The sequence below is a fragment of the Myotis lucifugus genome, unplaced genomic scaffold (assembly GCF_000147115.1).
Source record: "Myotis lucifugus unplaced genomic scaffold, Myoluc2.0 scaffold_128, whole genome shotgun sequence".
Classification (NCBI taxonomy): domain Eukaryota; kingdom Metazoa; phylum Chordata; class Mammalia; order Chiroptera; family Vespertilionidae; genus Myotis; species Myotis lucifugus.
The window spans coordinates 1,849,493-1,873,237 of record NW_005871176.1 but is presented as its reverse complement, the minus strand read 5'-3'; the positions used below and the strand labels follow the sequence as shown (position 1 = coordinate 1,873,237).

The 23,745-nt window shown below is 56.7% G+C and overlaps 1 protein-coding gene across 2 annotated transcripts in view; it reads right to left on the bottom strand.

The window, feature by feature from the left end:
- Window positions 1–4,101: 4,101 nt before the first annotated feature.
- The window catches only part of ALPL (alkaline phosphatase, liver/bone/kidney), a 55,550-nt gene continuing 35,906 nt past the window's right edge, over window positions 4,102–23,745 (bottom strand). Inside the window, exons 2-12 of one of the 2 annotated variants that reach the window (XM_006094014.2) lie at window positions 22,613–22,785; window positions 18,785–18,904; window positions 18,350–18,465; window positions 16,710–16,884; window positions 15,847–16,022; window positions 12,708–12,851; window positions 10,731–10,800; window positions 8,471–8,605; window positions 6,202–6,393; window positions 5,713–5,832; window positions 4,102–5,022 (exon numbers count right to left, since the gene is read on the bottom strand). In XM_006094014.2, coding sequence (XP_006094076.1) covers window positions 4,757–5,022; window positions 5,713–5,832; window positions 6,202–6,393; window positions 8,471–8,605; window positions 10,731–10,800; window positions 12,708–12,851; window positions 15,847–16,022; window positions 16,710–16,884; window positions 18,350–18,465; window positions 18,785–18,904; window positions 22,613–22,673 — 1,575 coding nt within the window. In that variant the 5' untranslated portion in view covers window positions 22,674–22,785 and the 3' untranslated portion in view covers window positions 4,102–4,756. Of the gene's footprint in view, window positions 5,023–5,712; window positions 5,833–6,201; window positions 6,394–8,470; window positions 8,606–10,730; window positions 10,801–12,707; window positions 12,852–15,846; window positions 16,023–16,709; window positions 16,885–18,349; window positions 18,466–18,784; window positions 18,905–21,901; window positions 21,924–22,612; window positions 22,786–23,745 lie in introns of those variants that run through there. The other variant, XM_023758358.1, reaches the window with a different exon arrangement.

Here is a 23,745-nt window from a genome sequence, read left to right as displayed (position 1 = left end):
CTCAGGTGTGTGCTCTGCTGATGGCCACAGGCCCCTTACAGGGGTTGGGAGGACAGATGAGTGAAGGGCTGTGAGGCCCTAGGAGTAGCGTGTGGCCCTCGGGAACCCACAGAGATCCTCACAGTCAGTGTCCCCATCGCCTCGGTGATTCTAAGCCTCGCTTCTGGGGGTGGGGGCGGGGGCAGGAGGGAGCCGTGGCACTGGCCGATGACGGGCCCCAGCCAGGCCTGCCCGTGGTTGGCTGGGGGGCACCATCCTGATGTGCCGAGGTTTGGGCACAGGTGGCTGAGGAACCAGAAAAGGGCCTGGTGCTGGCGCTGATCAAGGCAGCATCGCAAGGAGGCCGTAGGAAGCCACACAGGAACTTGGGAGCCCAAATCCTCTTCTGGGAACTTAATTCCCATCCCCCACCGGCCGGCTAGGTCTCGGTGGGAGGTCCTGGTAAGCCACGGGGAAGGAATAATTATAAACTCCCAGGCTCTCCCTGCCCCATGGCTGATGGGCTGGGGTTGTTTTCCTTGGAGAGATTAGCATCCCAGAGGCAAAGCGGGGGGGACGTGGCCTGGGAGTCAGGCAGACCCGGGTTCAGCTTGCCGCAACTCTCCCATCTGTAAAATGGGAATAATGCCCACCTCACAGGACGGGGTGGGGGTGTGTGTGGAAACGTGTCCGCGTGGTGGCCACATCACAGTCGCAGCTCAGGTGTTCAATGGGTGGGTGCGTGGGAGGTGTCCCACTCCCTCCTGCCCTCAGTCTCAGCAGTTTGCAATGATCTGTCCGTTCACGTGATGTTCTAACTTCCTTCTCGACAAACAGGAGCTGGGACCCTCGTGTTTGGGGGGCTTGTTCAGCCTCCCTATCTCCATGGCCCCAGCTGCCCCTGCCTGGTCTGTTTGAACAGCCTCCTTGCTGGCCTCCCAGCCTCTAGTTCCTCTTCTCGAAGCCGTCCTCGAAACGGCTGCCAGGATGATCTTTCAAGAAGGACGCTCACGTCCCAGTCCCAGCACCTTGCCTGGCTCCCCAGGGTCTTCATGATCAGCTTCCGGATTCCTGGAATGGCACTCGAGGGCCTCCTGCAGTGTGGCAAGCCTGGTGGGCAGCCACCTGCCAGCTCCGCCGACCACTGCCCTGCAGAAATGTGGGGCAGTGGCAGCCACACCTTCCAGTTTTTCAGAGAAGCCTGAAATCCAACCCTGTGTGAAAGTCCCCATGTTTTACAATACGGTGAGGCTCCTCTGTGCCGTCTGGGGAGCACGTGAGTGGGAAGGGGCCCTGAGGATGAGCGAAGCTGAGAAAGACGGCCTGCTGACCACCCCCTCCCCACGCTCTTTTCTTACCATAGAGCAGAAGCTCTTGCCCTAACCGGTTTGGCTCAGTGGATAGAGTGTCGGCCTGGGGACCGAAGGGTCCCAGGTTCAATTCTGGTCAAGGGCATGTACCTTGGTTGTGGGCACATCCCCAGTTGGGGGTGTGTAGGAGGCAGCTGATCCATGTTTCTAACTCTATCCCTCTCCCTTCCTCTCTAAAAAGAAATCAATAAAATATATTTTTTAAAAAATAGAGCAGAAGCTCTTAACTGGTTGGGGGGGCTATGGTTTTGCCAGCTAGAAATCTAGTGAGTAGATGCTGCTAAACATCCCTGGCCTCTACTCCTCTCAACAGAGAAGTATCCGGCCCCAAGTATCGATGGTGCCCAGGTTCCTGAGAACCTGCTCTAGAGTTGTTGGTGGCAGCCAGCTGCTCACCCAGCCCCCATTGCATCTAAGTGGGATCATATGATTAGTTCTCACCAATGGACTGTGTGTGTCACTCCCAGGAAGAAGTAGTTTAAAAAGATGTCTCCTCTATTGCATCCCCTCCATCAATGTGTTGGTCAGATAGAACTTGGGAGACAGACATTCTGGTTTAATAGAACATCAGGAACTAAGAGGAGGGAAGAGCCACAAGGTGGAAAGAGCCTGGGTCCCAGTCACCTGACCAAAGGCACCACCAGATGTTTACAACGGAAATAAACTCTTACTGTGTTAAGTTCTGGATTTATCTTTAATAGAAGACAGGGTTATCTGGATGAATAGAAAATAATTTGTCAGATCTTTATTCTTTTTTTAAAAAAAATTTATTTTAGAGAGAGAAGGGAGAGGGAGAGAAAGGCAGAGAAACATCAATGTGAGAGTGAAACATCGAGCAGCTTGCCCCCAGTTCATTGAAACAAGAAAATGGTGGAGCAGAGACTTGAAGCCTCATCTCTCTGACTCATGGCCTTTTTAACCCATCGGTGTACCCCTATTTTTATCCTCTAAGTATTTGAAGTTCCAGCACATGCCTGGGGGGCTTTCTCTCAGCCCTGCCAGGGGCAGGTTGGCAGGGCCAGGGTGGTAATTTTTCCGGAAGCAGATTTTAGCCAGTGAGGGGTGTACTTGGAGAATAAAGACCCCAGCTCCCTCGCCCCCGTGGTGGGATACTCTGAAGTGCATCTTCCACCCAGTCTCCTGCAGGCCGTGGTGGGATTGACTCCTAGTTGCTCATAATGGCAACTATGAAGATGGTATGAAGATAACACCTTAAAACACCACACTGTACAGCTCAAGATGACCTATCCCTTTGTCCTGGCAAGAAGTAGACATGTAGTTTAATTTAAAAAAAATGTTTTTATTGACTTCAGAGAGAGGGAGAGGGAGAAAGAGTGAGGAACATCAATGATGAGAGGGAATCATTGACTGGCTGCCTCCTGCACGCCCCCTACTGGGGATGGAGCCCACAACACAGGCATGTGCCCTGACCGAATCTAACCATGACGTCCTGGTTCATGGGTCAACACTGAGCCACACCGGCCGGGCGTGTAGTTTAATTTTTTATCTCAGCATCAGCTTGGCTGTATTTCTCTTTTTGCTAGGACTGCTAGGAAGCTCAGAGGGAAATCTGCTCAGTTGCATTTTTATTTCTGAAGGATCCCCCACTTCTGACATATGGTGTCTCAACTTTCTGAGTTCGTATTTAACTGGATGTGTGATGAGTCATTCATATTGGCCGCCTCAGAACCTGGTTGGTAGGAAGTTAGAAACGCATGGTAAACAAAGGGTGCCGTTAATTGCAGGAGTTTTGGAATCAAATGGACCTGGATTTAAATCCCAGCTCCACAGCTTGGAGGATCTCGGGCAATCATTTCACCTCCTGCACCTTGGTGTCCTCATCATTAACTGTAGACGATGGGGCCTACTTCCTAGAGAGGATTGTAAAGCATCAAGAATAAAGCTGGGCAGATGGTAAATGATCAACATTAATTGCCATTATTGTTATAAGGGCATTTATTCTAATGACGAGGGGAACAAACTCAGGGAATTCTTCACCCAGTCCCCAGGCTTGACAATCAGTAACGAAGAGATTACAGTCACCAAGCCAGGCTGAAGCTCTGTGAAGGCAGATAGATGTCAGTGTGGTTCACCATTTAGTACAGGGTCTACATACTCAACATCCGTGAATGAATGAATGAATGGGCAGCTACCATCAGCCTAGGTATGTAGCTCTGTTTGTGGGTGCCACGCAGCCAGGGTGTCTAAGGGCCCTTGAAGGCCTCCCTCCTGTGGTTTCGGGGCACACAGGCATTCTTCTTTAATCCTCACAGCAACCTAGGTGTGGGCTGTCTCCCATTTTCAGATAAGAGAATGGAGATGCAGAGACACAAAGCAACTTGTCCCAAGTCACCCAGGTGATGGGTGTTAAGCCCCCAGGCCAGGAGACCCCTCTTCCCCCCGCCCCCACCCCCACCCCCACCCTCAGGCCTAAGTTCAGCTCTTCTGAGAGAAATGAGTATATTTCAGTGTCTTCCTCCCTGACCACAAAGACTCAGCTCTGTCCTCAGAAATATTTGGAAATTTTTATTTAAATGTCTTGTGTTCCCTTTTAACCAACACCAAAAAGAGAAAAAGTTTTTTGCCGTTCCAAACAGGAGAGTCACTTCAGAGAGGAGCTGGCGTGTGTGTGTGTGTGTGTGTGTGTGTGTGTGGAGCTGGGAAGTGTCTGCCCGCCAGGCTGTGTGTGTGTGTGTGTGTGTGTGTGTGTGTGTGTGTGGAGCTGGGAAGTGTCTGCCCGCCAGGCTGTGTGTGTGTGTGTGTGTGTGTGTGTGTGTGTGTGTGGAGCTGGGAAGTGTCTGCCCGCCAGGCTGCTCTTCCCAGCCCAGGCCACCTGGGGCGGGACAGCCGGTCCGAGGAGCTGGCTTCCTGGGAGCCCTGGGAGGCCTGGGATGAGTGAGTGAGCAAACCCCCATCCAGAAGAGAAGGCTTGGTCTCCCCTTCAGGTGGGGGCATGAGCATGGAGGGCCCTGGTAGGTTCCAGACAGAAGGGGAGGGGAGTGGGAGGGTCAGATCTGGAATGTTCCATGGACGCTCCAGAGCCTCCGGAGCTGGAGAAATATGTTTGCTAGAAAAATAAGATGCTTTGAGGATTTCTGCAGTCTGTGTTCTCTGCCTGCCCAAGAGAAACCTGGCCTGTTGGCCAAAGGGGCCGCGGGGTGGGGGTGGGGGTGGGGGTGGGGGTGGAGGCAGGCGGCTGGGCACTGGTCTGGGCCCAGAGGAGGATCCGGAGGGGAGCGAGGCGGGCAGCGGACTTTGGTTTCCTGGGTCCCCTTCCTGGCAGCTGCAGAGGCTGTGGGTGCCCCACCTCCCTGCCCCTTGAGGTGTGGGCTGCAGGCGGTGTGCAGCGCTGGGAGAGGGAGGCTGGCCGTCTGTCATGGGCTAGTGGGTGCCCCGGCCCTGGGCCCTCAGAACAGGATGCCCAGGGGGAGCAGGGCCAGCAGGAGCACCAGGGGGCCTGGGGAGGGGCTGCCTGAGGAGCTGGCTGAGGCACAGTGGTCGCGGTTGGCACCGATGCAGGCCGCATATGCCATCACATGGGGGATGTAGTTCTGCTCATGGACGCCGTGCAGCAGGTGTGCCATGGGGCCCTTGGCGAAGACCGCCACGTCCTCCCCGCCGTGGGTCTCGTGGCGCAGGGGCACAGCGGACTGCGCCTGGTAGTTGTTGTGAGCTGTGGGCCAGAGGGAACACTTGTAGAGAGCCTACCCAGGGCCTGGCGCTGTGTAGCAGCGTCTCCGTGCCCCTCCCAGGCTGGCCGGAATGACCCATTTTACAGGAGGGAACACAGGCTGAGTGCGTGGAAGACAGGCCACAGGATTCCGGCCTGAGTCTGTTCTAACATAGAAGCCTGTACTCTCAACCCTCAGAAGAGAAAATCAGCTATCTGGATTAGAAGGGAAGAGTCAACCTAGGAGCGGCTCTTACCATTGGCCGCACATTAGACCCCCCCAGGGGCCTCTGGGGACATCAAAACAAATGCACATTCAACAATAGGGAATGGGATGAACACCCTGGAAAGGCTCATGTGTTGGAATATTATGCAGCCAGTAAAAATGACACTGGATAGCAAACACCTGTTTCTGCCAGGCTCTATGCTAAGCTCATCAGACCCCTTTAGTTTTTCAGGTGACCGTGGGAGGTAGGACCCGTTTATGGAGGAAACGGAAGCTGAGAGCTGAAGTTATGGGCCCACGGTCCCAGAGCTAGTGAGTGGCACGAGGGGATTCACCCTGAGACTATTCTGACTCAGTGCTGGCTATTCCGAGACCCCGGACCTTGACCACAAGCCTACGCTCTGTTGCCAGGCCCATCCCCGAGGGGTGCCCTGCCCCCTCCCAGCCCTGCGTCGTGGCAGTCTCACCGTAGTCCACCATGGAGACATTCTCTCGCTCACCGCCCACCACCTTGTAGCCGGGCCCGTTGCCGTACAGGATAGAAGTAAAGGGCTTCTTGTCCGTGTCGCTCAACATGGGGGCCAGACCTGCACAGGAAGACATGGGTCCGGGGGTCGTGTTGGAACACTGGGGGTACAGTCCCTTTGAAGGGCCCAGCCCACCTCCATGAAGCCACCTTCCAAACCCGATTTACTTCCCACCAACCATCCCTCAGTTTTCGCTGTGCCCACATCCCTCCCATCCATCTATCCATCCTCCCTCTCATTCTTCTATCCACCCATCACCTAGGCAGCCGGCCACCCACTCATGCACTCCCCTCACCACTCTGTCCCTCCACCCTGCATTCCCCAACCACCAGTAAATCCTCATGAGTGCCACCTGTGCCAGGCGCTGGGCTTGCTGGCTCGCCACCCCCTCCTGCTTCCAGATGCCCACCCCACTGGAGGCCCACCTACCAAAGATAGAGTTGCCACGGGGGGTGTACCCGCCAAAGGTGAACACGTGGGAGTGGTCAGCAGTGACGACGGTCAGTGTGTCATCCAGGGAGGTCATGGTGCCGGCCAGCCCGATCGCCTGGTCCATCTCCACTGCCTCGTGCAACGCCTGCTTGGCCTTGCCCTCGTGGTGCCCGTGGTCAATCCTGCCTCCTGTGGACAACAAGGCAAAGGCCTCGGGTGAGGGGGAGGGGAAGAAGAGGGGCAGCCCCGAGCCCCACCGCACGACCGCAGGTTCATCTTCCTTTGATGGGGAGCTGCCGCGTGCCAGGCACACCAGGCTTTCGTGCAGCCGTTCGGCCTGTACAGCAGCTCAGAGGGGCGAGTCGCTGGACCAAAGGCTCACACGTGGAGAGTGCAAAGCCAGGATTTAAAGCAGATCCGCCTGACGGAAAGCCTGTGCTCCCTCCACCACCCCACGCTGCTCCCAGCACCCCTTCTTCAGCTGCTTGGAGTCCCCGAGACGTCGGAGAGGCAGGGTGCCCCCTAGGTGCCAGGCATGACAAGCTGGTATCTTGTTGCCCCTTCACAACAATCCTGGGCAGAGATGAGTACAATCAGCCCCATTTACAGATGGAGCTACTGAGGCCTAGAGTGGGGAAGTCACGTGCCCCACGTGGCGTTTGCTGGGATCTGAACTCAGGTGTGACTCCCTCTAGATCACCTGCTTTTCCTCCTCCACTTTGAACAGTCCCCCCTGAGTGAAAAGCACAGTCCTAAAAGGTGGTGAGAGCCCTCGGTGCCTGGGCAGGGCCCACGCAGGATCCCAGAAAGGCCTGTGCTGCACCCCATGCTGCCCCCACAGTGAGTACAAGAGGCCTGGCACAAAGCCGGCTTAAAGGTCACAGTCAAGGGCTGTGTGACCTGCGGGAGCGCCTCCTCGTCTCCCACCAGGAGATGCTGCCTCGGTGGACACCCAACGCTGAGGGTCCTGAGCCTGGGGGTCTGGCCACCCTCCCGGCCGCTGGCCTGAGCCTCACCACTCTGGCCTGGCAGGCTGGGAGGGTGGGTCCTTCCTTTGTTGTGGCTTTGGAGCCACTGGCCTGGCGGGCCCAGTCCTGGCCCTGCTCACAAAGAGCCCTGCTCCCGGGGGAGCCCCGGCTCACCGCCGCTGGGTCTTGGCTGGGTCCTCGGCGTCAGAGGCCTGGTCGGGGCCAGGCCGAGACCGAGACCGCCATGCTTGAATGGGAACCCCGGGGTTTGGCAAGAAAGTGGTCAAGCCGGGCTGGCGGCCACTGGCCTCTGGAGGGCGGAGGGGTCTGAGTGTGTCTGTATGTGTGGAAATGTGTGTGTGTGTGTGTGTACATGAAGACAGTGGCTGTTAGAACTTTGGGAGATTCCAGGAACTTTATCATGTCCTCAGCTTCCTATTGTTATTGACTTAGCTAGTATGTAAATATCACCATCGTAATAATAGCAACACCGAGGATGTATTCTCTGCTGGGCCCTCTTCCAGGTACTTTATGTCTCTGAACATAATGGATGCTAATAACCCTTCTATGAGAGGGGGACTGTGTGGGGCCTCGTTAAATAGAAATGTCCTGGTGGAGGTCACACAGCCAGCGGATGGCAGCATCAGGACAAGGGCCCGAGCCCGACTCCAGGGCCTCGCGACTCCAGGAAACTATGAATGCCACATACAGCACTGTTCACTCCCAAAGGGTCTGGCTCTCCCAACCTGGGGGACCTGGGATATCCCAGGGCCTGCCCTGGGCCTTTTCTTCTCAGGGACAGGACTAGGAACCTGACCTTGGCCCCGCTCATGCCTAGTAACAACAGATGTCCAGCTGTGAGGGCTCCCGTGGACCAACAAGTATCTGCAGAAGAGGCCCCTGGGCCTGTGTCCTTGAGCCCCTTCAGGCAGCTGCTCATAGTGCAGATGGTTTGTCTTTTGGGAGGGGTGAGGCTTAGGGGGCTGCACACCCCTCCAGAGCCAGGCCTCAGGGAGGACCTCCCAGAAGGAGGAAACCCGCCTCCTCTTCCAGGAAGCCTTCCTGGACTAGGAAGCCTGGCGCACATGTATGTGTGATGAACAGCTTGTTGGGCTGGGAGCTTCAGCATTGCCCTTTTCTCCCCCAACCCCCAACCCCATCCTCCCAAAAGGACTTCCCTCCATCATCCCAAACTGGACAGTTCCCTTTGAGAGCTGGACCTCCCTGTCCCCTGACCTCAGGGCTGTGCATCCACACGCTCTCGGGCAAGCGGCCCTGCAGTCAGGCCTGAGCCCTACCTTCCACCAGCAAGAAGAAGCCTTTGGGGTTCTTGCTCAGGATCTTGATGGCAACCTCCACCATCTCGGAGAGGGAAGGGTCCGTCACGTTGTTCCTGTTCAGCTCGTACTGCATGTCCCCCGGCTCAAAGAGGCCTGAGGAGGAGGTGGGTGGTGAGACTTCATGACCGGCTAGGAGGGTCCCCAAGGAACCTGCGGTGTCTCGGGGAGCACAGGTTCCCCCCACACAACTTGGGGGCAAAGTAGAGGGAAGGAAGCTCATCTGGATGGCGCTTGGCACCCAAAGTGTGCCAGGCGCTTTGGGAGCGTTGCCGCCTGTCATCTCATGGCCACACCATGGAGAGAGGTCACCATGTCCATTTAAAGAGGAGACTGAGGCTCAGGGGTCAGTAACTGCTATTTTCAGCTGCTGAGTAGGAGAGCTGGGAGTCAAGTCCATCCGCCTACCTCCCAGCCTGAAGGGCCCCGGACACAGCACCGTGTCCCTCAGGCAGGACTGTGCCCTGGACTGGGCTGTGTCCCTCAGGCAGGACTGTGCCCTGGACTGGGCTGCACAGGGCAGCGTGGCTGTGTGTTTACGTGCCACTTACGGGTCAGGTGTGAAGTGCACAGTGCCCTGCGCAGGGAAACAACAGAAGGTTCGGGGTCACTGTCCCTTCTGTTCACTGAGCTCGGTTCCCCACGTAGGACGTCAGGAAGGATACATCTCTTGTCCATGTCACAAGGCTGCATGTGTACTGGGCCAGTGTCTTAGGTTCTGGATATCCTTCCAGAACCATTGCCCTTCCGTGATGCGTGTACAGCCACACAAGAGTTCCGAGTAGCAGAACGCTCACTCTACCTCGTGCCACTCCAAGTGCTTTGGAAGCTGGTAGGTGCCAGCCTCCAAGATGGCACCCCATAAGCCCTGGTGGGCCCCCTCCCTCAATGACTAGGGCTGGCCTGTGCAGCCAATAGAATTCTGCAGGAGTGACGGTGTGTGACTCTCAGGTCTGGGCCTAGGGCACTGCAGCTTCGGCTTTGCATGCTCTTGGGTTTCTGGGAGAAGCCAGCCGCCATGTTGTGAGGACACTCAAGCAGCTCAATGGAGCGGTCCATGGGGCAAGGGACTGAGCCTCCTGCCAACCCTGAGCCATATGAGCAAGCCGTCTTGGCAGCCCCAGACCCAGTCTAGCTTTCAGAGGATTGCAACCTCATGAGAGATCCAGCCACACGGCTCCTAATTCCTGACCCAAAGAAACAGCACGTGCAATAACAATTTACTCTTATTTTAGATGGTTCAATTTTGGGATAGTTTGATACACAGCAACCAATTATGTATGCAGTACATGAGCTCATTTACTCCTCATGGCAACCCTGAGGTAGGCCCTATCATTGTCCCCATTTTATGGAATTATTCCTACTTTTAGAAGAGGAAACTGAGGCACAGAGAAGAGAAATCACCTGCTCAAGGTTGCACAGCTCATCGGTGGTGGGAGCTGGATTTGAACCCAGCTCTCTGCTCTAAGCTCCATGAGCGGCACTGTCTTGCTCCGTGAGTGCATCCACAGCTCCACACAGCCTGTGTGTGGTACGGAGTCTGTGCCATGCGACCCAGGCAAGCAGAGGGCTGTGTGTATGTGGGGGATCCTCCAGGCGCCCAGCTCTGAGCCCATAATCACCAACGACACACCCAGGACCTGAGGGCTGAGCTCCTTGGGAAAGGTTTGCAGGAGATTTGGCCACCACTTGCTGGGCACGGTAGCCGGTGGGAAAGAGGACTCGGCTGTCTGCATGGTGGTGCTCACGTCTCCTGCCAACTAGCCCAGGGCCCTACCATGGCTCCCTTCTCCCTGGGGAGGAGGGAGCACCCCCCAGGCAAGACCAGCAGAGACAGCCAGGCTGGCTTCCGCCCTGGCCGCACAGCAGGGCTGGCTCCAGGCCCCTGCTCCACAGCCTGGGCCTTGTTTGCCTCAGCTCTGACTTACCTGGGCCACACTCTAATCAGCCGGGTGGCGTGCCAGAGGTCGCGTCCCTTCTCTGACCTTCAGTGTCCCTTTGTGCTCAATGTGCTAGTCACCCTGCACAGCCAGCAGATTTGGGGCCGAAATTCTATGAACCAGAACCCCTTCCTCACCCCTCCCAGGCCCTGGAGCCTGAGGGCAAAGGTCCCTAAGTAGGGGAGGCAGGCTGGGACCTCACCCCCAGGTTCTGGGTCACACAGCGCTGGCCCCAGGGCACCCAGCCAGGCATCCACCACTCCAGCCCCCGGCCCCCTTACCTAAGAGGTAGTCCACGGTGTTGGGGTTGAGGGCCAGGAGTTCGGTGCGGTTCCAGACGTAGTGAGAGTGCTAGGAGGAAGGGCCTGTCAGTCGTGCTGGGGCTGGGGGAGCGGGAGGGACTGACCCCAGCTGGTCCCTGAGTCTGGGGCATGTGTTTGTTTCCTTTCATCCTTTAACAATCCTTCCCTGAGGACAGACCATCCCTACCCTCAAGAAATGACAAATAAATAGGTAAGTCTAATGTAAGGGAAGAGTTCTGAGAGACCAGGGAACACTGTGAGCCCAAAGGTGAGATCTGGGAGGGCCTCCTGGTGGAGGTGATGTCTTAATGAGGCCCTGCAGGACAAGTGGAAGTTGATCAGCCTGGGGTCAGGGAGTTGAGTTCTAAGTAGAGGAACATGGGGCAAAGAAGAGGCAGGCATAGGTCACAAGGAGTCTTGAGTGCCCACTGAGAGGTATGAGCTGTGTTCCTTGGGCCATGGAGAGCCAGGGGGGAAGCTAGCTCTGTCTTGGGGACTCCCTATGTGCTGGGTCCAGGGCACAGAGGCCACAGGAAGAGGCTGGTTGGCTTGTCTGGAGGTGGCAGCATTTAGGGCCTGGACTGGGGGGGTCCTAGCACTGCCAGGAATCAGCTGTGAGTCCTGGGGAGTGTTCTGTGCCTTCTCTGGGCAATGGCATTAGACTCAGGGGTTTTCAAACCTCAGGGGTTATTATGGGAAGGAGGCTGTTATGGCTAAGACAGTGGGGCTCTGTTCCCCCACTCCCATCCTGTCCTCTGCTTCCCTGAGGTGTGTTATCTCATTAAACCCCACATCGGCCCTGTAAGGTCGGGATTATTATGCCCATTTTACAGATGAGGAAACTGAGACACACAGATGACATAGCTATTCGGTGGTGAAGACACTCTAGAACCTACTCTTAAGGCATGGTTCGTAATGAATGTATGGCCTCTCTGGGAGCCCACAGTGACGCCCTGCCTGGGCCAGTCTGTGGGCCCTCTCCCTCCCTCTGGGGGTCTAGACTGAGCTCCTTGGAGCTCCCCGCCTATGCAAGAATTAGGCTCTGGTCCTATGTCCCAGGTAGAGAAATCGAGGCTGGGAGGCGTGCTGTCTTACTGGCCTGGGCCGGGAGCGGCTCTGGCCCAGCCCGAGCTGACTCAGAAGGAATGGGAAAGGTTCAAAGCAGCTCACCAGCCCCACGGGGCTCATTCCCCAGCCCTTGCCCCCGGCTCGCTCTTGGCCCAGCCCCAGCCCACAAGGCCTCCCCTGGGGCCAGTCCTGGAACCCTCAGAAACCCAACCCCAGAGTGACATCAAAGTGGCTGCCAGGCTGCTCCCCACTGTCTTCAGCCCTGACCACAGTCATCCAGACCCCAGCTGCCCCAGGCCCAGCGGCCAGCAGCACAGATGACAAAGGCCACAGCCGCTCCGGGAGCCAGAGCCTGGGCCCTTCCCACGTTCCAGCCTCGCTTCCCCAGCACGTGCCCTCGCCCTGGCCAGAGCCAGCTCACTGTGGAGGGCTTCTCCCTCACGCCCTGCTGCCTCTGCCTGCAAGACCTCCCAAAGCTGCCCCCTCCCTGCCTCCCCATGGTCAGGCCTCGGCCCCTCCCTGTGGCCTGTCCCCTCTGGGCTCCAGTAGGTCCTGGGCATCCACCATGTGAGCATACAGGGCTCCACGTCTCCTTTGACCATCCGATCCATCACTGGACCTCATGCCAGCTAGGGGCCCTGCACACAGTAGGGGCCACTGCACACAGTAGGGGCTCAGGGACTGAATGTCCATGCAGGCTATTCCTTGGCCCACCCCCTTCCTGCTGTCTAGCTCTCCCATTGCCCTCCCCTGAAGGAAGGAATTGATTACCTACTATGTGCCATTCATGTATCTGTTAGGCCATTTGAGCCCGCTGAGGTAAGAAGTATGACCACCCAGCCCCGGCCCCACCGCAGGCCACCCCGCATCAGGTCCCTGAACGGCTACCTTATGTCTGGGTTTGAAGCTCTTCCAGATGTCGATGAGGTTCAGGCCGTCCAGCCTCGTGCCCCTGGCCTTCTCGTCTAGCTCATACTCCACGTCGGTTCTATTCTTGGGGAACATGTACTTCCGGCCACCCCCCATGATCACCTAAAGGGGACAGGAGCCATCAGTACCCTGGGGTTCCAAGCCGTCGGGCAGCCCCAGGGGCCCCCGCCTGGGGGTGGCGTGGGTGCCTCTCCAGCCGGGAGTCCTGGGTCAGTCTGCGCTGCTCTCCGGGGCTTCCCTGTTCCAGGTGGGGGAGGCCAGCGAGTCTACGGGATGGTGACATGTCGGAGCTGCGGGTACCCACCCGCACTTGCTTCCCAGGCGCTGACAGAACTGCCCCTTGGGTGCAAACAGCACCGCTGCTCAGCGCTGCCTGTGTCAGGGCCTGGGCGCTCCCGACACATCCTCCACTCGACTTCACCCCAGGCCGCCAGGGAGACGTGTGCTGTACTCACTTTCCCCATGAGGACATGGCCGCAGAAATTGGATGTCTTTTCCCCAAGGCCACACAGCCAGCAAGGGGCAGAGCCAGGATTCGAACCCGAGCCTCCTTCCGACCCTGGCACCGGGGCCCCGCTGTGTCCGCAGAGCCCACGATGGAGCCTCCAAGAGCTTCCTCTCCCCACAGCGAGAGGCGAGGTGCCCGCAGGCCCAGGCCTCGCCAGGGAGGTCTTGGGGCAGCCCAGCTGGGCGCTGGGCAAACAGCGGGCCAGGGCTGCCGTCTGCGGAGTCACCGCCAGGCTAATTTTACCCACCGCTGCCGGAGGACGCGGGACTGTTTGTTTTCCTTGGGAGTCCATGTTTGAAGTCCTGACTATTTTTAAAACGGGGCCAAGAGCATAACAGCTGCCGCCCACAGTCACCACCACACCGGTGTCCTGCCACCACAGGCGTCAGCCCAGGCCGCCGCCCCTGGCTGACACCTCGGGGAGCAGGGCCGGCCTGGCATTTCAAGGCCCTCCTCTACCTTCCGCTCCGTTTGCCTCCCGGGACCCAGGTTGTGCGGGGCGGTCCAGGTGGGCAGGGCGCCCCAGGGCCAGCCGGGATCATGGGGAACGGGTGGGGACACGGCTTTGAATCCTGACTCTGTCCCTTCTTGACCAAGGGCCTGTCCCTTCTCCTCTCTGAGCCTCCGTTTCCTTACCCTATAAAATGGAAATAACACCCACCCACAGGACCGTCGCAGGAGGACTGCAGGCACCCAGGGGTGGCCTCCGCCAGGGTGTTCCCACTGCCAGGAATTAGAGGTCACGGTTTCCATAGGGGCACATTCTCTGGGGGTGGGGCAGGCTGTGAGAGGAGGAGGAGAAGGGGCCCCGGGTCACTGACCCCTTGCCCCCCCACCCCCATTCCCACAGAACCTGACCCCTTGGCATCTTCGGAGTGGAAACGAAGCCCCCAATCTTCGTGCCTGGAGCCTCCTCATTTCCAGCCCCAGCAGAGACTTCACACGGGCTCATTAAACTCCCAAATAACAGACTTGCTGTTTGGCTTTGGGGTTTGGGTTTGTGTCTTTCTTTTTTTGTTGTTTTTTTAGCAAAAGATATTTATTTTCAGGGCGGACACCAGGATTTGTGTTTCATGTGCAGCCTGGGGGCCGGGGGCTTTGGGGTGGCGGTGATGCAGGGCCGATGGGAGAGAAAAGGATGAGGAGACAGGGAGGCCAGGGAGGAGGGGCAGGACTCGCCCGGCCCTCCCTCCTCGCTCTCACCCACGCTCATCCCCCAGTGGCTCCTGAGGACCCCCCTCAACCCCCCCTCACCCCCACTGGAGAAATCTTCCCTTAAACTCCGGTCCCCTCTCAGGCTGTTCCTGCCAAATCTCTCTAAAGAGCAGTCCCATAATTATACCCTGTGCTTGTACAACAAATGTTCTCACATCATGACCTCATCTCGGCCTCCAGTGGCCCTAGGAGGGGGGGCAAGCGGGCTCTCTATTCTTGTACAGGTGGGGAAACTGAGTCAGGGAGGAGAAGTGACTTGTCCCAGGACACGAGTCACGATGGCGGCCTTGCCTTGGATATATGCTCACTAAAAGGGACAGCAGGACAGTTTGTCCTGAAAGGTGTTAATCCACCGCTAGGAAAAGGGAGGGCATGGGCTGGTACAGAGGCTAGGGGGGCGGGGGGGGGCACTTTGAAACTGGGGGGATTCTCTGGGGGGCAGAGGAGGGTCAGGGAGCCAGCGAGTTTGTCTGGTAAGGTTAGACACAGAGGTAAGGGCGAGGCGGGACCCAGGGCTCCCTCTGAGCCTCACTGAACCCCTGCTAGGCTCGGGGGGCCAAAGTCCCGTTGCTCCCCCACCCGATCCCCACTGAGAAAGGAACAAGCCGGAAGTTCTCATTTAGGGAGAGAGAGTGGGGAGCCCTCTGGACATGTCCGGGTGGCAAGCGTTCACACACCCGCTCGGGGTTTTCAAGCTTGTGTTTCGGGCAAGGACAAGTGGCTCACTCATAAATGCCACCGCTTTCTGAGCTCTCGCTAGGTGCCAGGCCCTGTGCAGCCTCTACGGGGACCGTTGTATTGAGATCTTGCAACGGGCTTACTGATCGATGGGTACCTTTCACAAAGGGGGGTGAAAGGGAAGGCTCAGAGAGGTTAGGTAACTGATCCAAGGTCACACAGCTAGCAAACAGGGCAAGGATTTGAACCCAAGAGGTTTAAAAGTGAGAGCTGGTGCTACCCCCCTCCCCCCCCACCTGTCCCCGGGCATGCCGGGTTGGTTTGTTGGGGACAATCCTGTTGGTGCCCGTTGGAAAGTACCAGGCCGGCCCCCCCCCGATTGCCCCCCCACCCTCCCGTGCTGTGGGGGTGCAACCCCAGGCCTCAAATGGAGAAAAAATCCCCGGGCCCCTGGTTCCTGGCGTGGGGCGGCGGCCACATCAGGGTTTATCCCTCAGGCCCAGGGGGAGCGCCTCCCTGCCCCGACCACAAATCCTCTAATGGGCTGGGAGCCCTCCCAGGTGTTTGGGGAGCCAGGCCAAGCTGCTTCTCCCGTGCCAGCCTGTACCTGAGGCCTCAGCCCCCCCCCCCCGCCCCGAGATCCTGCCTCCCCAGCTCGGAGGCCCCTTGCACTGGCTGCACACCCCCCGAACTCGCCTCGATGTCCCTGATGTTGTGCATGAGCTGGTAGGCAATGTCCTTGCAGCCCTGGCTCAGGGCCTCTGGGGGCATCTCGTTGTCCGAGTACCAGTCCCGGTCGGCGGAGTGGGCGTAGGTGGCACTGGGGGTGGCGTGGTTCACTCGCGTGGTGGTCACGATGCCCACGGATTTCCCTGGGGGGTGGGAGAGGAGGGGTTGGCTTCATCTGGAGACGGCGGTGTCCAGGCTGCCTCTCCCTCCTCCTGGCTAAAGACTGGCCTCCTGTTAGTTGCATGACTGCCTGGGCCTCAGTCCCCCCATCAGCACTTAACGGGGGGATGGGGGCTTCCATGTACTCTGGCAGCTCAGACACTCTGCCTCCCGGAGGACCCTTGAGCTGTGAGCACCTGGGCGGAGTCCTCCTCTCCACTGAGGAGCCTGCAGGAGCACAGCGGCCCCACTATGGGCTCTCAGGTGGTGGTGTCACCTGTGTCAGCTGGCCTCGTACCCTGACCCTAAAACTCCTGGGGACAGGGGCCAGAGCCTCCCGCTTCCAGGAGGAAGGAGGAGGAGATGTTCCCTGACCCCCCACGGGCCTTCCTCACACCAAGCCTCTGAGGGGCCAGGTTTTCGTGCCCATTTTACAGTGGGATGAACAGCCTCAGGGAAATGCTCCAGGACCAGGACCCACACCGGAGTGGGTTCCTCAACCACCAGCCTTCCTGTCCTGGGCGGGACCCCATGAATAGTTCAGACTCTCAGAATCGGAGCTGGAAGAGCCCTGCAGAGCATCTTTTTTCTACCCTCTCCCCATTGTACAGCTGGGAAGACTGAGGCCCAGACAGGCCCCACTCCCCACCACTACCCCAACCCCCACTCACCGGCGTCCTTGGCCCAGCGCAGGATGGAGGTGACCTCGTTCCCCTGAGTGGTGTTGCAGTGGGAGCGCTGGGTGGCCGCGCTCACCCCCACGGTGCCCTCATTGGCCTTCACCCCACACAAGTAGGCAGTGGCGGTGCCCGCGCTGTCGGGGACCTGAGCGTTGGTGTTGTATGTCTGCAGGTAGGGAAGGAGGGTTGGAAGATGGCCAGGCCCTGGCTCACCCTGCTGCCCACCCACCCCCACTCACACCACGGGGCCTGGGATGAGGGAGACAGAGAGTCTCCCACAGCCTTGGCTGAGCCGGGCTGCCCACTGAGGTGCCCCCAGAGCCACAGGGTCACCTAGCTGCCTGCTTCCTGCCCCCAGTCCCTCTGCCCTGGCAGCCAGGGCAGAAAAAGGAGCAGGAAGGCTACTCTCCAACACGTGGAAATGTTTGGCAGAGGAGAGAGGCTGGGCCAGCGAGGCCTCTCTCTGAGTCTGGGGCTGTAGGAGGCAGCAAGGGGAAGGGGAAGGCAGGAGAGTTCTGGAGAAGGGGAAGATGAGGGGCGGGAGGCTCAGTTCTTGAAGAGGGGGGGAGGGAGGGAAGGGAAAGGAAGGGGGAGGCAGGATCTAGAATGGGGACATGGGACGAGGCCTTCCCCGGCTTCAGACCTCTAGTAGAGACCCTGAAGCTGTCTCCGGTCCCCACCAGCCTGAGAGCTCCTTGAAGGCACAGAAAACATCAGTCAGTCCTGCTATTCCCTGGGAGTGTCGCCAGCATGTCAAACTCGTTTATGACACGAGGCATGCGGCCTGCTGGCCCGTGAGTTTGACACGCTTGGTCTAGAGCAGCGGTTCTCAACCTGTGGGTCACGACCCCTTTGGGGGTCGAACGACCCTTTCACAGGGGTCGCCTAAGACCATCGGAAAACACATATAATTACATATTGTTTTTGTGATCAATCACTAGCTTTCATTATGTTCAATTTGTAACAATGAAAATACATCCTGCATATCAGATATTTACATGACGATTCATAACAGTAGCAAAATTGCAGTTATGAAGTAGCAACGAAAATATTTTATGGTTGGGGGTCACCACAACATGAGGAACTGTGTGTGTTAAAGGGCCGCGGCATCAGGAAGGTTGAGAACCACTGGGCTAGAGGATCTTTATTTCCGAACACCACTGCCAAGGATGACGATGACGACACCGGTAACAACAGCTACCACTTACAGCAGTCATCGCATTAACCTCCCAGGCCACCGTGGGAGAGAATGAAGGCAACAGAGCCACGTGGGAGAGTAAATGCTGCCCGACTCCCTTTCCATCAAGTACAAACGCAGGGACCGCTAGTCTGCGGGCCGGCGGGCGGGCAGGGGCTCGGGCTGCGGTCACGTTCATCCCCCCGGATGCTGGTTATACCGACACGGGCAGTTTGTGAAAACCCACGCTGTGCGCGTGGGCACTTGTCTCTTTGTATGTTATTCTTCCATCGATTTTTAAAAATCAATGAACTAAGCCCTCAAAATAAAGTCTTGGGAAGTAGCTGCTGCTGTTCCCATTGCACAGGAGGGCCTCGGAGACGCCAGGAGGGCTGAGCACTCTGCCCTCCCTTTCCTGCGAGCTGTGAGCTGCGAGGCGGGGGCTGGAGCGCACCTTGGAGAGGGCCACGTGCGGGAACTTGTCCATCTCCAGCCGGGTCTCCTCCCCGGTGTTGTGGTGCAGCTGGCCCTTGAGGATGCGGGCGGCCGTCACTGTGGAGACGCCCATCCCTGTGGAGGGAAAAGAGGGCCTCAGCCTCTCCAGCCAGTCTTCTCGGGCACCCATAGCTCTCTAGCTTGGTGCCAACTCAGGCTGGGCACTGGGCACCAGAGTATGGCTCTGGAAATGTGACCGGGCACCCTTCCCTCCCCAGACCCTCAGGGAACTGCCTGGTACAGCCGATCTCATGGGTCCACAGCCTGGCCCCATCCTCTTAAAATGTTCCCAGGGCTCCAGCCTCTTCAACACAGTCCCCTTCCCCTCTGCCTGGCTCTGTGGCCCCCACTTTAGGTGCCCTGTCCAGCCCCTCCCTCGGGCCTCAGGCCTCACCATCTCCCAGGAACATGATGGTATTCTTAGCCACATTGGTATTGAGATTCTGAAGGCTCAGGGCGTTTTTCAGGGTCTGCTGAGCTTGGTCTCTCCAGTACTTGGGGTCTTTCTCTTTCTCTGTACAGACAGCGAAGCAGAGTTATTTGCAGGGGGTGGGACTAGCTTCTCATCCCCAGACTTACAGGTACTTCAACTTCTCATGCTGAGTGCAGGGTGCCAGGGCTTGGGGAGGGAGCAGTAGTTGCCCATCCGACAGTCATCCTGTGGTTTGTAAACCTATTCCTGTCTAATCCTCCAAACAGGCCTATGGACCCGGGGTCTTCTCCCCACATCTCAGAATGAAGAAACCGAGGCTCAGAGACACCAAGTGACTAGCCCAAGGCCGCACAGCACTGGCAGAGCTGAGTTCCACTCCAAAGCCCAGGCTCTTTCCTTCCACCCAGTAGAGCAGTGGTTCTCAACCTTGGCTGCACGTTAGAATCACCTGGGGAATCTTTTTAAAATCCTGATTTCTGGGCCTCATCCTCCAGAAATTCTGTATCTTTGTTACAACTGCGGGAGTCCCCAGCCGTCTCAGTCATCAATTATAAACTCCGCGTGGCTTACCGATTAAAGCAGGTTCAGCAGGAACCTGGCTTCGTGCTGGAAAGTGAAACTTGTCTTTTGTTTAAAGACGTGCCTTTTGTTTAAGGAACCAAGTGGAAATAGCTACGCACAATCTCACTCCTGTCAGGATAAATTAGCACGTTCCGAACCCCCACTCTTGAGATAAGATGGAACCAGGAATGCTCTCTTTTCTTCCTCTTTTCCTCTCTCCCTCTCCCTCGCCTGTGCTGTGTCCAGTAGTCAATCCTCCAGTGGAAAGAACACAGCTGTGGTGTCTGACGAACCTCAACTGCCCCCCTTCCCCACGCGGCTGTGCCAAGTCCCGGCTGTGTAGACGAGTCACCTCCCCGAGCCTCAGTTTACCCCCCTTCAAATGCGGTTGCCTGTACCTTCCTCTCGGGGTCTTATGAGGACTGGGTTAGGCAGTGACACACCTGGCCCACAGGAGAACATGAAAAGCCCACCCCGCGCCCCCTAGCGATTCCATCTCCAGACCTGGCCTCCCATGTTTTTCCAGAGGCTCAGCTCCCTGTCCTCGGGCGGCAGGGGCCTTCCAGGCCTGCTGGACTCTCCCCTGTGCTTGGACCCCTTAAACCAGCGCATCAGTGTACGAGGCCTGGAGACAGGCTCTCTCTTCCAGTGGCCTCCCGGTCATAGAAGGGAAGGCTGAGGCCGGGAGGCGTGGGAGGGTCTCGTCCAAGGCCGAGCTGCATATTCGTGGGCTGAGGACACACGCCTCACCCCTGGGCCCAGCTCAGGCCTGCGCTGCCCTGCAGGGCTTCCAGGCAAGTGCCAGGAGCCTCGCACACCGCAGCCCGGTGGGGCGGCCACCGTATTTCCTCCACGTTATGAAATGCAACATGGGGCCTGGAGATTAGAGCTGAAAAAGAAAAACAGGAAACCCACACATCTAGGGGCTGTGCCCCTGCCTCAGGTGCGCGAGGAGGCGCAAGGAAGCTGCCCTCGGCCTCAAGCCTGGGGCCCATCCACACTTCACTCCCTCCCCCCAAGAGGTCTCCCCTTATGTCACTCACCCAACCCCATAGCCCCCACCTTCCCCTGGCAGCCCCCAGCACTGCCTCTCTCCTGAAGGTGTCTGCTGAGCTCACTAACTTCAGACCCCAGAAAAACGGGGGGACACAGCAGCCTACAGCAGTGCTAGGGTTAAATGAGGCGAAGCCTGGGGAAGTGTCCGGTGCTGGCTTTCATCAGGGATCCCACTGGCTCAGGGCTGGTTGCGATTCCTTCCTGCCGTCCCCCCACCCCACACCACAGTGCCCAGCTTTGGTCCAGGAGCTTCTTTGGCCATTTGGGTGCCACCGGGATGGGGATGAACGTCTACCCTTCCTGGCCACCTGCAGCCCGCCGCCCCACTGGCCCTGCACCTGCCGCTCCTTCCCACACAAGCTCTGCTACCAGTTTGCCAAGTTCCCTCTGTGTCGCTCCCTGCAGAACCCGTGCCATTCTCACCAGAGCCATCCCAGGGCTTGCCCCTCAGTCCGGTTCAGCGGACGCCGAACGGACTTCATTGTCAGAGAACTGAGGTAAGCCATGACGGCTTTGGACAATTGAGTATCAGGAGGCCATTGTTTTCACAGCCATTTCTTTGTCAGCTCTAATCACCGCAATGCTATACTTGTCAGCTTACAGTACGTACTGTGTGATTTTGTTTATGTGAAATTCAAAAGAGGCCAACCTCATCTGCGGTGGCAGGAATGTACCTACTGGTAGTTACTTCCTTCGGCCTGGGGGTTGGGAGGGGCAGGGAAAGCCCCTGGGTGCCCCCTGCCTGGAAGTGTTCTTCCTTGGTCTGGGCGGGGGGTTACATGGATATAAAACTATGTCTATAACTAACTTGGTGTAAGTTATACCAAATTTTTTTAAAAAGAAAGAAAACACTGTGTACCACTCTGCACACTCATCAGAGTGGCTAAAACGAAACAGATCACACAAAAACTGAGTTGCTGATTTTTTTTTAAAATTGAATATTTGAAGGTTTTTCATTTCGTTGCTTTTTCATCCATCTGCATCCATCTGCTCACCTCTCACCCAGTTGGGTGGACTCAGTCCTGGGTCCCCAAAAGTACACACTGAAAGGCCTCATGGGGTCGCAGAGGGAGCGACAGCCTGGGAACCCCAGCAGCTCGGGTTCTCGTCCCAGCTCTGTACTGACTCGCTGGGTGACCTGGGAAGGCCAGTCCTTCTCTGTACCCCCATTTTCTGATCTGTTGAAATATATTCTTCCTAATAGCCCCCTCCCTGCTAGACACTGTGACTGCACCATTCCTTCCCGCAATAGCCTTGAGGAATTGTCTCCATGGAATAGATGGAGAAATTAAGGCTCAGTGAGGACGGTGGGGTGGGGGTGCTTCCAGCCACATGGTGGGTGGAGCCGAGGAGGGCTCCCCTCTCTAATCACAGATACTGAAATGCTGGGGGAAAAACCAACCCAAAACAATTAAAAACAGACATAGCTTGAGAAAGGAGGAAAGGAGGGAAGGGGTATACCCGGAAATTCAAACTGGAGAAGTGAACAGGAGCGGATGCTGAGGGCCCTGGGATGTGAGACCAGATGCAGGTCTAGGTGGAAGCTGTTTCAATGTGCACGTTTGACCTTGGAGCTTTGGAAGGGACAGGGAAAGAAGCCAGTCATGAGAAATGTGAACTCGACTCCAAAACTGCGCCAGTGCTAAGTGGGGTCTGAGTTTATGGCGTAAGAACCTCAAACTGAGAAATCAACATAAAAACTTATCTAGAATTCGTTGAAAAACCTGATATCATCTGCACTGTAGAAACACTTCCATATGACTGTCCAATAGAAAACAAAAAACAAAAACAAACTCCTATTGAAGATGAGTTCACAAGCAACAATTACAAACCACAAGGAAATGCACTCACCACTCCGTGAGCTAAGCAGACAAAACCGACAGGAGACTTGGCGTACCACGCCTTGGGAGGGTTTATCGAATAAGTTATATTTCAGGTTATAGAGAGATGAGAGAAGAGACGCCTCAATGAAAGAACAAGAAAACATAAAGCAGAAAGCGTGACCCACAACACAAGCATGTGCAGTAGCCAAGCTGGGACTTCCGTTCTGAACATTTGTTTCCTGCTCTTAAACCCTCTGGGTGATTTTATGACCCTGAACATCGGCAATGCCCCCAGCCTACCCCACCTGCTCCAGGTCTTCCGCCCTCCACCTGTGCCCCCCAATCCTACCTGGCACTAAGGAGGTGGTAAGGCAGGTGCCAATGGCCAGCACCAAGAATGGTGAAATCATGATGCGCTCCAACCCTGCTCTCTCTCTGGAGCCCAGACGTACAATCCACGTGGGTGGGAGGGGTGGGCTGGCAGTGGTCAGCCGTTAGCTGATGTTAGCTGATGTTCCGATCCTAAAATGAAAAGAAAAAAAATTTAAAAAGACACGTGGGCCACGGCTCCAGAGTTCACATGTTCATTTACTTAATTCCTTTGTTGGTTCATTCATTCACTAAGTCTTTGTTGAGCATCTATTACAAGCCAGAGCTGGGAGTGCCAACCTAGGTGGTCTCTCCCCCAGGAAGCTTAATCACACGGCGGTAGAATGATGAATGAGTGCCATGCCACAAAGTGGTTCCCTCCCACTTCCCAAGTGAACTCACACTGTCAGTCCATCGGGACCCACCAGAGTTCGGGCTCTCTGTGCACTGCTCCTCAAATGGTAGCGCGAGTCAGAACCTCCCTCGGGGTTTGTTAAACTAGATTCTGCCCCTATCCCCATCCTCGACCAGAGATTCTGACTGCATTGCCAACATGCTCCCGGGCGATGCCCCTGCTGTTGGCTCATGGACCACACCTTGGAAAGACTGTTCTAGAACATCAGTCTTCAGGCTCTTAATTACCTGTGACCCGAGAACATCAGAGACAAAAAAAGAGTCCACCCTTTCTTAGAGGGACGCCTATGTCTGCTACCTTCTCTTCCAGAGCTTGTCATTTACGGAGAGAGATACAAAAACCATAGAAGTGACCGTTAGGAAAAGATTGGCTGGGAAGGGTGGCCGTTTCTGGGTAGTAATATTACAGATGATTCTGATGATTTTTTCCCTGCGTTTCCCAAGTTTTCTTCTGTGTTGAGATGTTACTTTTATACTTTTTTGAAAATGACTGGAAGGAAACACATCAAAATGTTAACTGTGGCTTTCTCTGGGCAGTAGGACTGTGAAGGAGTTATTTTATATTTTTGATTTTTCCTAATTGCCTAAAATGAGCATGTATTAATGGCATACGAATGTTTTTAACTTGTGGCTATCCTGTTAGGTTCATGAGGGATAACACCCATTGGCAGCTGAAAAATGTACTAGCCCTGTATAAAT